The 14,024-nt window shown below is 36.0% G+C and overlaps 1 protein-coding gene across 1 annotated transcript in view; it reads right to left on the bottom strand.

Annotated features, from left to right (window-relative positions):
- The window catches only part of LOC146161356 (centrosomal protein of 112 kDa-like), a 32,539-nt gene extending 30,244 nt beyond the window's left edge, over positions 1-2,295 (bottom strand). The window contains exons 1-3 of the mRNA XM_083383978.1: positions 2,137-2,295; positions 1,989-2,052; positions 662-779 (exon numbers count right to left, since the gene is read on the bottom strand). Coding sequence (XP_083240104.1) covers positions 662-779; positions 1,989-2,052; positions 2,137-2,227 — 273 coding nt within the window. The 5' untranslated portion in view covers positions 2,228-2,295. The remainder of the gene's footprint in view (positions 1-661; positions 780-1,988; positions 2,053-2,136) is intronic.
- Between the last annotated feature and the right edge of the window lie 11,729 nt (positions 2,296-14,024).

The raw sequence follows: 14,024 nt of genomic DNA, 5'->3' as shown, positions 1-14,024 counted from the left end.
CTAAAAAACAGAAAGAGGCCATAAATATATTTAACTTAGAACACTTGAATTTATTAAATTGTAAATTTACAAAATATAAAACAAATGTAAAAAGATGTTATACGATGTATCTAAAGCAGTGGTTCTCAAATTTTTTCTAAAAAATTACGCAACGGTCCCCTAGCAATATTTTCAATTGCTCGCGGTCCCCTAAAAATACACACAAATAAACATAAAATAACACGTTTGGATGGAACGGGTGCACTTACAGTCTTATATAGGCTTGTTGGTGCTGTATTTAGTATTGTAACGCTAACAAAATCGCTTTATTTGAGTGAAGCAATCACAACAAGTTTTAAAACCGCGACCGTACAACCCACAATGGCAGCACAGCAAGCGGTAGAAATGTAATTCTTATTAGCTCAACGCATCATTATGACGTCACAATGCACAATTCAGCTCAAAGCATGCAATCATGTCAATGAACAACTAATCGAAGCTTTTGATGACAAGTGCAAACACGTTAAAATTAAAATGTTCTCCTTCAGGAGGTCTAGTTGATTTTTGTTAGTGCTCGCGGTCCCAGTAAATTGTCTCGCGGACCCCAGTTTAAGAACCACTGATCTAAAGAATAATACTCAAAAAATATCTATAACTTATTTTGCAAAACGTATCTGCCAACCATGTAAGAAGGAAGTGCAGACAATGGTCCAGGTTCGGGATTTGATGAAAAAGGTCCATCTAAAGAACCGCGTTGCAACATACGCAGCAACAGTTTGGCATGCATGTTCCTGTTGTTTCTGCAAGACATCAGCAAAATTTCACAAGATTCGAGTATTTTTACGACATTTACTCTTTCAGAGCTAGTTTTTGTGTTAATCACTGCTCCGCTTATGAGTATTTAAATATGTAAAATAAGACACAAGTTTATTTTTTTGAAATTTCATGTTTAACATCAAAAATGATAATAAAGCTTAAGCAAAACAGGTGGCCTTTACATGTTAACCACAGTAAGTTCTACTATGGTATACTACATTGTACACTGTACAGAGTGGGCCAAAAATAGGCTTACAGTTAAAAAAGTAGGGTTTGGGGCTAAAAGTAAATTATTGTTTTTGGGGTCTTTTAATAGACCTTGTTCTTTACAACAGTGGTCTCCAACCTTTGTAATAAGCGACCCCAATTTAAATAAATTGAAATCAGAATTAACATTGCAACACCATTTTTGTTTTAATATATAATACTGCTGGAACTAAGCAACACAAGAGAGTATGCATAAATTATACACATTTCCAGAGAAATGTGTCTACATTGCACCAAAATTATTTATTTTAGAAAATTTTATTCAAATTATGAATTTGAATTTAGCACACAAAGAACACAAAAATTTCAATTTGTTTCAACACTAAATAACATTTAGTGTGATAGTTGCGCCTGCATATAGTGTCGACCAGTTACAGAAAACACGGCTCCACTTTGGATACGTAATGCTCTACAAGCGATTTACGATGTTTCATTTTTAATATGCTAATTGCTGAATTTCATTAAACAAAGCCATTTGGTTGAAAACGAATGAGTAATTAACTCACAAAATTGGATAAAGTCTGTTAAATTTGATAAATTTTTTGTAACCTATAGAATCTCTCAGGAGCTAAAAACAGTTTTTTTATAAGATTATGTTTTCTATGTAATCAGTCACGTTTATTAGTATGATGTCATTCTAAAGAAAACAAAATACATAAATCCCTAAAAACAGGCAACAGCAGAAATATGGTGAGTTATGGCGACCCCAGAACAATCACTTGGGGTCGCGACCCACAGGTTGGAGACCACTGCTTTACAACCCCCCCCCCAAAAAAAATGAAATCCATTGGTGTTAGGTCGGGTGAGTGTGGTGGCCATTCAATGCTACCTCTTCTTCCAAGCCAACGCTGTGGAATAACTGTAAGCCTACTTTTGGCTGACTCTGAATTATTGTTATACTTTGTTTAACAATATATTTTTCCCACCTTGCCACTGATGATCCAACTGGCTCACACAACTTCTTTATCCATAGTGCACATCTTTGTCGTTCTGAAACACAGATATAAAAATATAAAGAAAATTTTCCATGGATTTTTTATTCATTATTTGATAATATTATAAGAGTATTTGTACCTGTTTTGTGTGGAAGCCTTAGGACATATGGCTTCATATCCACCAAATATTGGTCAAACTCAGAATCCATTCTCATTGCTCTTGGGTCCATAAAAATACTTAAAATAGTTCAATTTCTGGGTTCTGAATTTAAAGTCAATAAATGTGTCCTGGTCATTGTTACTATTATCTGAGTTTAAACAAAACAAAAACAACTTGAATAAGAAATAAAGCAATTATTATTATTTTCTATTGCATTTTAAAAGCTTTAATCAAAAGTTTTAATCATTTTGTTTCCACTTGTAAGGTGAGCCCATTGGCGTATTTATCATTGTCATAGAAGACTAAACTTTCAAACCTGGGTTTGGTAGTTGCAATAAACACTTTTTTAAAACGGGAGATAACTCAAAACATTTTTGTCAACATCTATTCATATTAATACACTAAATAATTTGGCGCTCTTTCACTATTGTACGTGAAAAGTTATGCAAAAAAAATAAATAATAATACCGCTTACCACAACGCATATTGTTTGGGTTAGGGTGCGGGTTAGCGTTTGGTTGAGGGTGGGTCAAGTAATATTATGTTTATTATTAATAATAACTTGACTTACCCTCAACCAAACGCTAACCCAAACAATATGAGTTGTGGTAAGCGGCATTTGAAGAAAAAATTTTTTTTTTTAATTTTTACGTACAATAGTGAAAGAGCGCCAATAATTCGGTTTACTTTTAAAACAACATTGATGGTTTGAAGCCATTAGCAGGAATTATTTAATCCGATAAATTACACATCCCTTAGATTACGAAATACCAAACAATCTATAAACAGTATAGCGTATGTGCCTATTTTTAATAAAATAGCTCTTATAAAAGCTGAAATTTAAAGGTTAAAAACAAATAGAAATGGAGAAGAAAAGTCCTAATTCCGATCGTATTACAAGTTTAAGGTCAGCGAATAACTTTGACATTGCTGTAAGACAGGATCATAAGATGTTCTACTAAAACGTATAAAAGAAAAACACGTTTAAACAACTTTTTAAGGGCAAATCTACACATTGTCACATTGGCAGAGAGCACAAACAACATGAATCCAGTCGCAACGAAGCGTTCAATTCTACCGGGTTACACTAAATCAAGCTGTTGATGTGACGTTTTTTTTCGGATTACAGCAATAAGCCTAAATTTAAATAACAGTAGGTCAAAATTAAACACACTCTGTAGTAAGAACGCCCTATCCCCTTGCTATCAATAACTACCCTCATAATTTCAACTCAAATCCAAATTATAACCCCACCAAATACCCACCACTGACTTCAAACAGTAGCTAATAGCCGAAAAACAGCGGAGCCCACAAAAGGGTTTTTTAAACTAGGGCGCCCAATCATCGACACCATAACGGTCAATACCAGACAGTATACCCACAATCATCCCATGCCCTTCCTCAGAGGGGAAGCCAGGGTATTTTGCTTTGGGGCAAACTATAAAATTGGCGCCCCTTATCCATGTTTAATCACATTTTCTATTACATTAACTTATTATACCTTTCTTTATACGGAAAAGCAATTCAAATGTTAAGAAAACATTGTATTTAAAGAAGAACCCTTTTATTGTGAAAATGTTGTAAGCCTTATTTTGGCGCCCCTGTACCTGGGCGCCGGGGAACATATGTAAACTGAAAACCAAACCCATACTTATACGAACATGTGTTTATTGTTTCGTAAATCATTTTAAACAATGGGTTTCTGCAATATCCAGTAAAACTCTAATTTGTAAAAAATCAAACATTGAGAACGATTCTAGCCAGGGTTGCAGAGTTGGTTAAAAATAACCCGAGTCCCGAGTCCGGTCCTGACTCTGCAGCCTGTATTCCGCCAATTTACTAACTAAACACTTTGGATATTGAGCAATCCATTTATTGAGGTGTCGAGTGATTCATTCACTCACAATACATGGCTGGAAAATATTCAAAGAAAGCTTGCAGATTGCAGAGTGATAAGTTATACACCATCAGGGGGTGAAAGTGAAATAATTTTCTTACCGGAAACGATGACATTTTTACCGTGTAATCTGGTGTCACTATATATAAAGACAAATTGTATTGAATTCTCGACAAGCTTTTGCACAACTGTGCTTCATCGGGCCAACTTTGACCTCTTTGACCTGATGAAACACGTTTGTGCGAAAGCTTGTCGAGGTTTCAATTTTTTCTCTATTTGAAAATTGGACAAATGTAACCATCTACAAAGATTTTTTTACCAAAACGCGTGGAAATTTTCAGAGATGACCTCACAAAATGACGTCATAATGGAACGTCTAAAAGAAGTAACTTGAGGACATCGCTCGATTTATTGCACAAATATACAACTGCTGAACACCAAGTTTAAATAAGTTCATAGTGATGGTTGGCTGGCCTGGTGAAAAAGTACATGGTCTGGTTTTTCACCGATACTCATATGTAGAAAAGAAATATTTTACGCCGTTCCGTTGCAGCTTACTTTCACATTAGCACCAGATTGTACGGCGTTTTTACCGCGCGCTCATCGGGGTTAGCTCCACTGAAAAGACGCACCTAGCATCAATCTACTTGGCAGTTGGTAACATCCATCTACCCTGAAATTTGGTTTTGTGTTAAGATTTCCCCGACGGAAATACCACAAAAAACGAATTACGGTTTCAAAGATCTTAATACTAGTTTAAGCGAACTAATGACTACTCTCTATCTAATTACTTGCTTGGGCTAATGTGTCCCATTAATACTGCTTTTCATACTAACGTTGCACTCAACATGGTCAGGTTTTGTATACGCTGTATTATTTTATTAAAGCCTTAATAGTTGTTGCGTTCCGCATTTGTTCTATATCAATGTTCCATGTCAATTTTCGAGCAAGATCATAGAAATTGCTCGGCGGGACAGCCGCGGGGGTTAAAATTTTAGTTCTGCGGAAAATGCATGGACCCATACACCACGCTTAGCATTATTACCTTTTCTTGTCGTTTGACGTTAGTATCCTTTATACACATTTCCGCCGAAAAATGGCCCTCATATATGGCCGAGTTGCGTTAAATCAATGACTGTTAGCGTTAATATTGACAAAAGCAAAATACGATGCGAAATCCGCGCACGTTACACGGCAGCGTCTAAGTGTAGCCTAATTACTTTGAATGACGTAGTTTAGGTCATAAAGCAACGAAATACACACGCCAATTTCGTAACAATGTGTTTATTGTACTAACCCCGGAAAATATATGCGCTGACAAAATAAATAACAACAGCCACCCAGTCTAGTTTTTAATGTTTTCAAATTGCAAAAGTCAAACTACTGCAAATAACAATCCCAACAGGGTCGTATCACTTGACCCAAATAAAAGCAGGCCACAAGGAAATGTCCTATTCATCAACGTCAAACCCAAATAATAGCAAACAGTTTTATACTAAAAAGGAAGCCGCTGGAATACAAAAATGCGCTAAACCCAAAATACAATTACAAAAGCACTTTGATGCACTACAGATTTTATTGTGTATTTATCATTAATAAAATAGGAAAGAAAATAACAACCAACTCATTTCAAGTCACTTTGCCAATTTGCATTCTTTTAAGTATTTAAGACGATTATGTAAAAAAAATACTAACATGCCATAAATAGTTGTTCATAGCACTAGCCGTATTTGTCTAATTTTAAATCTGAAAATTATGTGACATTCTTAACGACAAAATGTATTAAAATCTAGACAAGCTTTCGCACAAACAAAATTTCCAATTTGACGTTGTGAAGCCATGCAGACGTGGACAACTAGATAATTCAAGTTTTCTAATTCATTGAATTGGACCAAAATGCGTCTAATTCTAATCTAATTTGTAAATTGCTCGTTTGCTCAAATTCTAGTTCTAATCTAATTTGGATTTTACCAAAAATGCTACTTTGTCCAACAGCATTTTTTGTCTCTCAGCTCAAACACAGAATCTCAATTAATTCTTTAGTTTGAACGACTTGTATATAATTTTTACAGTCTAAAAAGCATGAAAAGGCACATAAATTAGCACACACCTATTTACCATTCACGTTCTTATAAGAATAAATTGCAATTAAAGCAAATTGATTGTAGGCCTAAAAAGTTAAATTTGATTCTAGTTTAAATTTTAATTGAAAATTGATTTTTTAGGAATAATCCAATTTTAGAAAACTCAAGGCGATCTAATTCTAATTCTTTTGGAAAAAACTAAAATGCTCTAATTTTAATTCTAATCTAACTTTCGAAAGCTAAAATAAATCTAGTTGTCCAAGTCTGTGTAAAGCACGTTCGACGTTCGTACAAGAGCTTGCCAAGATTTTAATACAATTTGTGGTTAAGAGTACCACCTTATTTTCCTTGCCTTTTATTTTCCTTTGCCTCCAAATAATATACTCAATTAGGGAACAGCGAATTGCACAATCGTATTTACAGACAAATTGCTTGCCGCAACCTGGGGTTTTACAAAACATTTCGTTCATTGATAGTCAATATAAGTCAAAAATAACGCTGAACCAACAAAAACAAAATATTGATCGTATGTACGTAAAGTTAATAAAAACCCAATTGGATTTTTTCTTGATTAAAGTGTTGTAATAGTTTAATTGTGAATGATTGTGAAATCGGAGAGAAAAACAAACGATATTGCTAAAGGCTGCTGTTAAAATAAGTGTAGTTTATTATAAGTTGCAGGCCATGAGGATATGCACACCAGCTTCTCCTTTTACTTTGATTTCGCAGTCGGCCAGGTCCTCAGGGATGCTCCACTTTTTCCTGGTCTCGGATCGAAATTTCTGCGCTAGATCAACCGATTTAACAAGATCGTCCGTTATTCGAATGTTGTTCTTTTGAAATTCCTTAATTTTTTCATCCATGTGATTTTGAATACTGTCAACCGAGTAAAGGTACCCAATGATTTGATCTAGGTTCCAATCGTAGTGATTCTTGACGCTATCATTCCTTTCCTTATCTTCGGAGGGAATCGCTTCAAAAATCTTTCGATAGTTGTCCATGATATGACCGTATGCTTCCACATTGTAAGTTCCCTTATAAATGTAGTTTATCATAGGTATAGCCATCTCGTCTTTGTTTACAATCCCTAGAATCGAATTTTCGTTTGACACAGGTCTTATTATAGTATCATGACTGCAAATTATAGCTAAACAGCCTTTACTCTTCAAGACTCGTTTAACCTCTTTGAAAAACACCGGTAAATTAAACCAATGCGCCGCCGTAGCGCTAATTACCAATTCCACACTACTGTCGGGAGCATTGCTTTTCTCGGCAGCACCCTCAATGTAGGTGACATGCTCCATTTTGTTTGCTTTTCTTGCCTCGCGCAGTTGATTAACGCTCACATCACAACCTACAACCTTGTTAAAGTACGGAGCAAAAAGCTTGGTCGCTTGGCCGCTTCCACAGCCAACGTCCACCAATGATTCAAACTGGTTCTGGGTTGTGTTGTTCTTCTTCTTCAGGTAGTCCATCACGACTTGCACAACTTCATTGTTGTAGCTCCTACGATACTTTGCATACATTTTGGTTATCTTCTCCGACTCGAAATAGCGCAGCATGTCGAAACTAGGTTACTGGTATAAATTCGATCGAATAAAGGAGGTTTAAACAGCAAAAAGCTAAATAATAAAAGCAGATCCGTAACTAAACAACAGTAACAATGCCGTAATCCATAGCGCATGAGTATTGCAGTTAAAACTGTGACAGACATTTTTTTAGTGTTTTAATTGCTTAAAACGGTTCAACTAAGAGCTTCCGACACTTGCGGCGTACAGGAGTTAGGCTACTCACCAGTAGGCCTTCGGCCGTTTCCATAACACGTGAATAGTTAAATCTGTGCGCCTTATATAAGGTGAATCGAAAATTAACCCTGTGGGTTAAATACGTTTTTTTTATACATGACGTAGGATGATGTACATTAAGTACAACTTTACAAAAAAATGGTTCGAATTTTGGAACAAAGATTTAAAAGAGGAGGTTTGAATTTTGGAACAGAGGTGCGAAAGAAGAGGTTGAATTTTGGGGCAGAGGTTTTTTTGCGGGCTGCCGGGATAATCATTAAAATGTGTGGTGGTGTTGTAATGCCAATTAGGTTTGTGTAATGACATTACTTTAGCGGCTCAAGATAGTGGGCTATAGGGGGTGAGTTTTTTTTTTAAACAAAGTAAAAATAGAATAAATAGCAAATTAATACTTTGACGGTAAAATTAATATAATAAATTTATTTTGTATATGGCTTTTATAATTACCTTTGGAGCACAATACACGGGATTTCTTAACAATTTCAGTAAAAATACTACAACCAAAAAGTTTGACAAAATCGACATTCCGCTGATCACAAACGTTTCGGCAACGCAACCTTTAGGCCTACGCGTAAGTTACATCAGTCCTCGCCTAAATCGAACTTTTTACACCTGTTTGCCAATCCTACACATATCTTTATTTTCAAAATACTAGAAATATTTGTGATATGGTATGAGATATATCGGCTATATATTTACTGGAATCTTTGTTCTTTCTTTATTCAACCGAAGTTTAACGTAGACACTAACTTGGCACCATTATTGTTTTTAACACCTAGTGGTGTTATTTAGTCTATATACTCTATAACAGGGATGGCCAACCAATCAGATACCAAGAGCCGCATTTGTTACTTGATTAACCACAAAGAGCCACACTTTACACACATGAAACGTAACGAATAGCCTACAACTCCATTTCTTATTCACTCCCACAAAGCGATCGCACGAAGCGGGAAAAAAGTGCATTTGTTTCTTTAAAATAGACAAAATTTTGATTTAAAAGCAGACGCAACGCATTGGATAAAAAATACACATTTCTCAATATAGTGTTATTTATCAATACTATTTGGGTATAGTTTTTGCGCATAAAAAGTGTTACTCAAATACAATAGCCTTAAGGCAAACAGTCCGAGTCGGAACCGGCAATAATCCATAAAAATCGAAAAATTAAAAAAAATCATAAGTGCAAGAGGAACGTAAGAGCCGCACATAACTGGGTGAAGAGCCGCGTGTTGGCCACCCTTGCTCTATAACATCGTACTTTTCCTGTTATTTTTTTTACCCTTTTATGATTTTGTGATTTAATGCCTTGGTCTTTAATTTCTGCGCTGATATAAATAATCTCACTTAAAACCGATAACTGACACTGAAAACCAATAATACCAAACTAACCCCTGGAAATATATGCCTCCCCGTCTAGTTTTCAATCATTTTTAAGTGCAAAAGTTAAACTACTGCAAAACACAAACCACCAACAGAATCGTATGACCCCCCCAAAAAACCAGGCCACAAGGAAATGTCCTATTCATCAACGTCAAACCCAAATCATAGCAAACAGTTTTACTGAAAAGGAAGCCGCCCGAATACAAAAATGCGCTAATCCCAAAATATAGTTACAAAAATACTTTGATTCACTACAGATCTTACTGTGTATTTATCATTAACAAAATAGGAAAGAAAATAACAACACACTCATTTCAATTCACTTTGTCAATTTGCATTCTTTTAAGACAATTATTTTAAATACAGACTTACATGCCATAAATAGTTGTTCATAGGACTAGCCGTATTTGTCTAATTTTAAATCTGAAAATTATTTGACATTCTTATCTACAAAATGTGTTAAAATCTAGACAAGCTTTGGCATGTAGCAATTTGGACTTTGGAACTATAATTGGGTCACTTCTTGGCCATTCCAGTCTGGTGAATTGTGTCGTCGCCTCGCCAGGCTGCTGTGTGTATTCGCCAAAGTAACTGTAAGTACTGTTTATCGTTTGTTTGTTCGAATAAATAGCCTTTTATTGCTGTTCGCATCCACACGCACAAACAAAGTTTGTGTTATTGCTCTGACCTATTATTTCATTGAACAAACTTGGTTAAGGCAGTATTAAAAGAAAAAAATTTTATGCAGATCACACACTGCTTTTGTTTAAAATACCTAATTGGTCTGCCCTTGAACGATGTCAAGCTTTCTGTAAACGTATAACAAAAAGCCCGTCTACAGGCACCTTTCACAGGCAGGTTAGATTAAGGGTCGAGACGGATTAAAATTCAATCCGTTACAGCAGAGGTTCCCAACGTGGGCAGTACCGCCCCCTTGTGGGCGTTGGCGAGTTACAAGGGGGCGTTTTGGGTCTTTTTCTCATTTGGGGGGGCGCTGAACGCGCATAAGGGGGTGTTACATGCATGTACTTATGGCAAAACTTTATAAAAAGTTCACATAAAATAGCAACAAACAACACTGTAACTTTTAACCTTAAATGGCAACTTGCGTACTGTAAACTTGTAGTAGTTTCCTGACCATTGTTACGTAATATTTGGCTTTCTTATGTAAAGTTGTTGCTTGCTGTTGCGTTTCGCCGATTAATACCCGGGAAAATGTTTGTATATTTAAAGCAGGGGTCGCCAACCGACGGCCCACAGGCCGGATTCGGCCCGCCGCTTCTTGACAACTAGACACGAGTCCATTTCAAGTACTTTTTTACTATTTTAACTTAGTACAGGCAAAAATTTTTCGCGCTTCGCGCGAAAGATTATTATAAATGCGATTTGTTTACGTTTTGATGCTGTCTTTGGACTAGATCAGAGGTTCCCAACGTGGGCGGTACCGCCCCCTTGTGGGCGTTGGCGAGTTACAAGGGGGCGTTTTGGGTCTGTTTCTAATTTGGGGGGCGCTGAATGCACATAAGGGGGCGTTACATAAAATAACTTACAGGCTAAATTTTATAAAAAGTTCACATAAAAATAGCATCAAACAGGACTGTAGGTAACTTTTAACCTTAAATGACAACTTCCGTACTGCGAACTTGTAGTAGTTTTCGGACCATTGTTACGTAATAATTGACTTTCTTATGTAAAGCTGCTGGTTGTTGTTGCGTTTCACAATTTTATAGGCGGCAAAATGTTTGTATATTTAAAGCAGGGGTCGCCAACTTACGCTCTCTTTGGAATAGATTAGTGTTTTTTACCGTTGAGGACAAACGGAAAACGTATTCAAAAATATTAGAAATATATTTTTTAACATTTTTTTTATTTTTATTTTTGGGCAATGTAATGAATCCAAGCACGAAATTTGTAAGAAATGTTGGTATACCCCCCAAAAAATCGCGCTCGCTTCGCTTGCCAGGTGCACCAGGACTTAAAGAGCATAACAAACACTGAATTATACTATCTATCGACACTAAGGTTATCGCGTTTACTCAAACTAGCTTTATTACACTTTTCATTAGTAGTATGGATGAAAAAAATCCGATACCCACCTGATTAACATTTGTTCTAACATTCCAATAACACAATTCTTAGTTAACATTTTGTGCGGACCAAAGAGACCTTTCTGACTTTGATTAGTGCCCGTGGCAAGAAAAGGTTGCCGACCCCTGATTTAAAGTCTTGGTGCAGAAATTTTTTCCTGGTAATGACATAACCTGGTGAATTAATGTATTTATAACTTCCTATAGTGAATGTATGAACAACCTAAAATAAGACTGACAGCTTATCGAAACGAAAGTAAAAACAATATGATGTTAGGCAACCATTATTATAATACTTAACTGTAAAGCAAGATGAGGGGGGCGTTATGAAATAATATTGAGCCCAAGGGGGCGCTAGTGTCAAAAAGGTTGGGAAACACTGGACTAGATCTATGATCACCACTTCTTTACCGTTGCGCCGGGAAGGCTGCCAAGTGCGTCGCGGACAAACGGCAAACGTATTAAAAATATTAGACATATATTTCTTAACAATTTTTATTTTTTTTGGCAAAGTAATAAAACCTAGCAGGCAATTTAAAAGAAATGCCGGTATACCCCAATGAAATAGCGCTTGCTTCGCTCGCCAGGTGCGCCCCGAATTAAAAATCTATTAAGGTTATCACGTTTTCTCAAAGTAGCTTTATTACACTTTTTATTAGTAGTATGAAAAAAATCCGAGGCCCGCCTGATTAACAGTTGTCTTAACATTTTAATAACACAATTCTTGTTAACATTTTGTGCGGCCCGCAGAGACCTTTCAGAGTTTGGTTTGGGCCCGCGACTAGAAAAGGTTGCCAACCCCTGATTTAAAGTCTTGATTCAGAAAGTTGAATTTTTCCTGGTAATGACATAACCTCGTGAAATAATGTATCTACAAATTCCCATAGACAACCTAAAATATGACTGACAGATTATCGAAACGAAAGTGCAGACAATATGATGTTAGACAAAGATCAATATAATACTTTACTGTAAAGCAAGATGAGGGGGCGATATGAAATAATATTGAGCCCAAGGGGGGAGTGTAAAAAAGGTTGGGAAACACTGCGTTACAGCATAGTAATTTCATGGTCCCTTAAAAAAGGATTACATTCTTTACACGCACAGGCAAGTTATAATAACTTAGGTTTTTAAGTATACACTGTACACACCTCAAATAAATTTGTCTACTGCCTCACATGAAATAACAATAAAACACAAATACCAAAATCAGCTTAATTGGCACTAATATGTCGATTATGGTCTGCCGTCCAAGAGCCTTTAATTTCCTAAGTAAAACCAGCTTACTCGCATTTAATAAATTACATAAATACGTTTTGACTTACTAATTTTACCATTTGTTTTGGAAGTGAACATAGCTACATTACATAGAAAACATATAAAATAAAATTTATTATAAAGGTCAAAACAGCACAGTTTGTTTCTGGAAGACTTTCCAGAGCAGTGATTCTCAAACTTTTTAGTGCCAGAGCCGCATTTTAAACCTAAGGAGCCGCATAAAAACCAACAGTAGGCATATAATTAAAAAACATTAAGAAAGCAACAAGAAAACAACAAATATACATTACGCATTACGCTAGCTAGCTTAAGCTAACTAATTACCACTGTTGAAATAGCTATTTCTTATTGCCATAGCTCAGGGGTGTCCAACATGAGGCACGCGTGCTAAATGCCCCCCCCCCAAAAAAAATTGTTATTTAGCCAATTGTAAAAAAAAATACCTAATTTTTTATACAGTAAATTGCCATTGTTTATTCACAATATAAAACAGTCGCGGCAATCACGACAACTAACAATTACTTATAATACTTCAGAGGCGTAGCCAGACTATTTTGCGCCCGGGGACAAATTATAAAATTGGCGCCCCTTCTCCATGTATATACCTTACTTTGTACGGAAAAAACAATTCAAATTTTAATAGAACATTGTATTTAAAGAAGCAGCAGCCTTATTTTGGCATTTTTAAGCCTCATTTTTGCGCCCCTGTACCTTGGCGCCCGTGGACATATGTACCCCACCGCACCGCCCTAGCTACACCTCTGTAATACTATAACATTATATTGTAGTGAAGGCTAGTAATCAAATAACTATAAAGTTTGGTGTGAAGAAACAAAAAGCAAAAGTCAGCTCACCGACGGACATTTAGATGCAGTAATGCGCACTGCTAAAACTGCACGCTTTTATTGCTTATTAAAAGCGCTTTTATTATTAGAAAGAATTATATTACTAAATTTTGGCACGGGAAGAAGCTATATGATAAAAATTGGCACGCCGGGATGTTTGAGTTGGACACCCCTGCCATAGCTTGTCGAGCAGGACTAAATATATTACGACGTCACAAACCAGAAAATTATGTTAAACAGCAGGACGAAAGTAATCCGATAACATTAGTACTTCGTACTCGGGATCCTTGCTGATACAATTTCATTAATTCTTAAAAAAACATATTTTTTCACTCCGTAAGTGAGAGCTGCAAAATGTACAGTTGAGAACCGCGGTTGAAAATCAATGTTCCAGACAGATAAAGTGCTTCGTGTTTCATATTTCTGGTGGTTCCTCTCTTTTAGCTTATGATCAGGAAATAATCCTGCAATACAATAAAAGGTAGTAA

This window comes from Ascidiella aspersa, chromosome 3 (genome assembly GCF_963924565.1).
Source record: "Ascidiella aspersa chromosome 3, kaAscAspe10.2, whole genome shotgun sequence".
Taxonomy (NCBI): Eukaryota; Metazoa; Chordata; class Ascidiacea; order Phlebobranchia; family Ascidiidae; genus Ascidiella; species Ascidiella aspersa.
The sequence above is the reverse complement of the archived record's forward strand: the minus strand, read 5'-3'. Positions and strand labels throughout refer to the sequence as shown.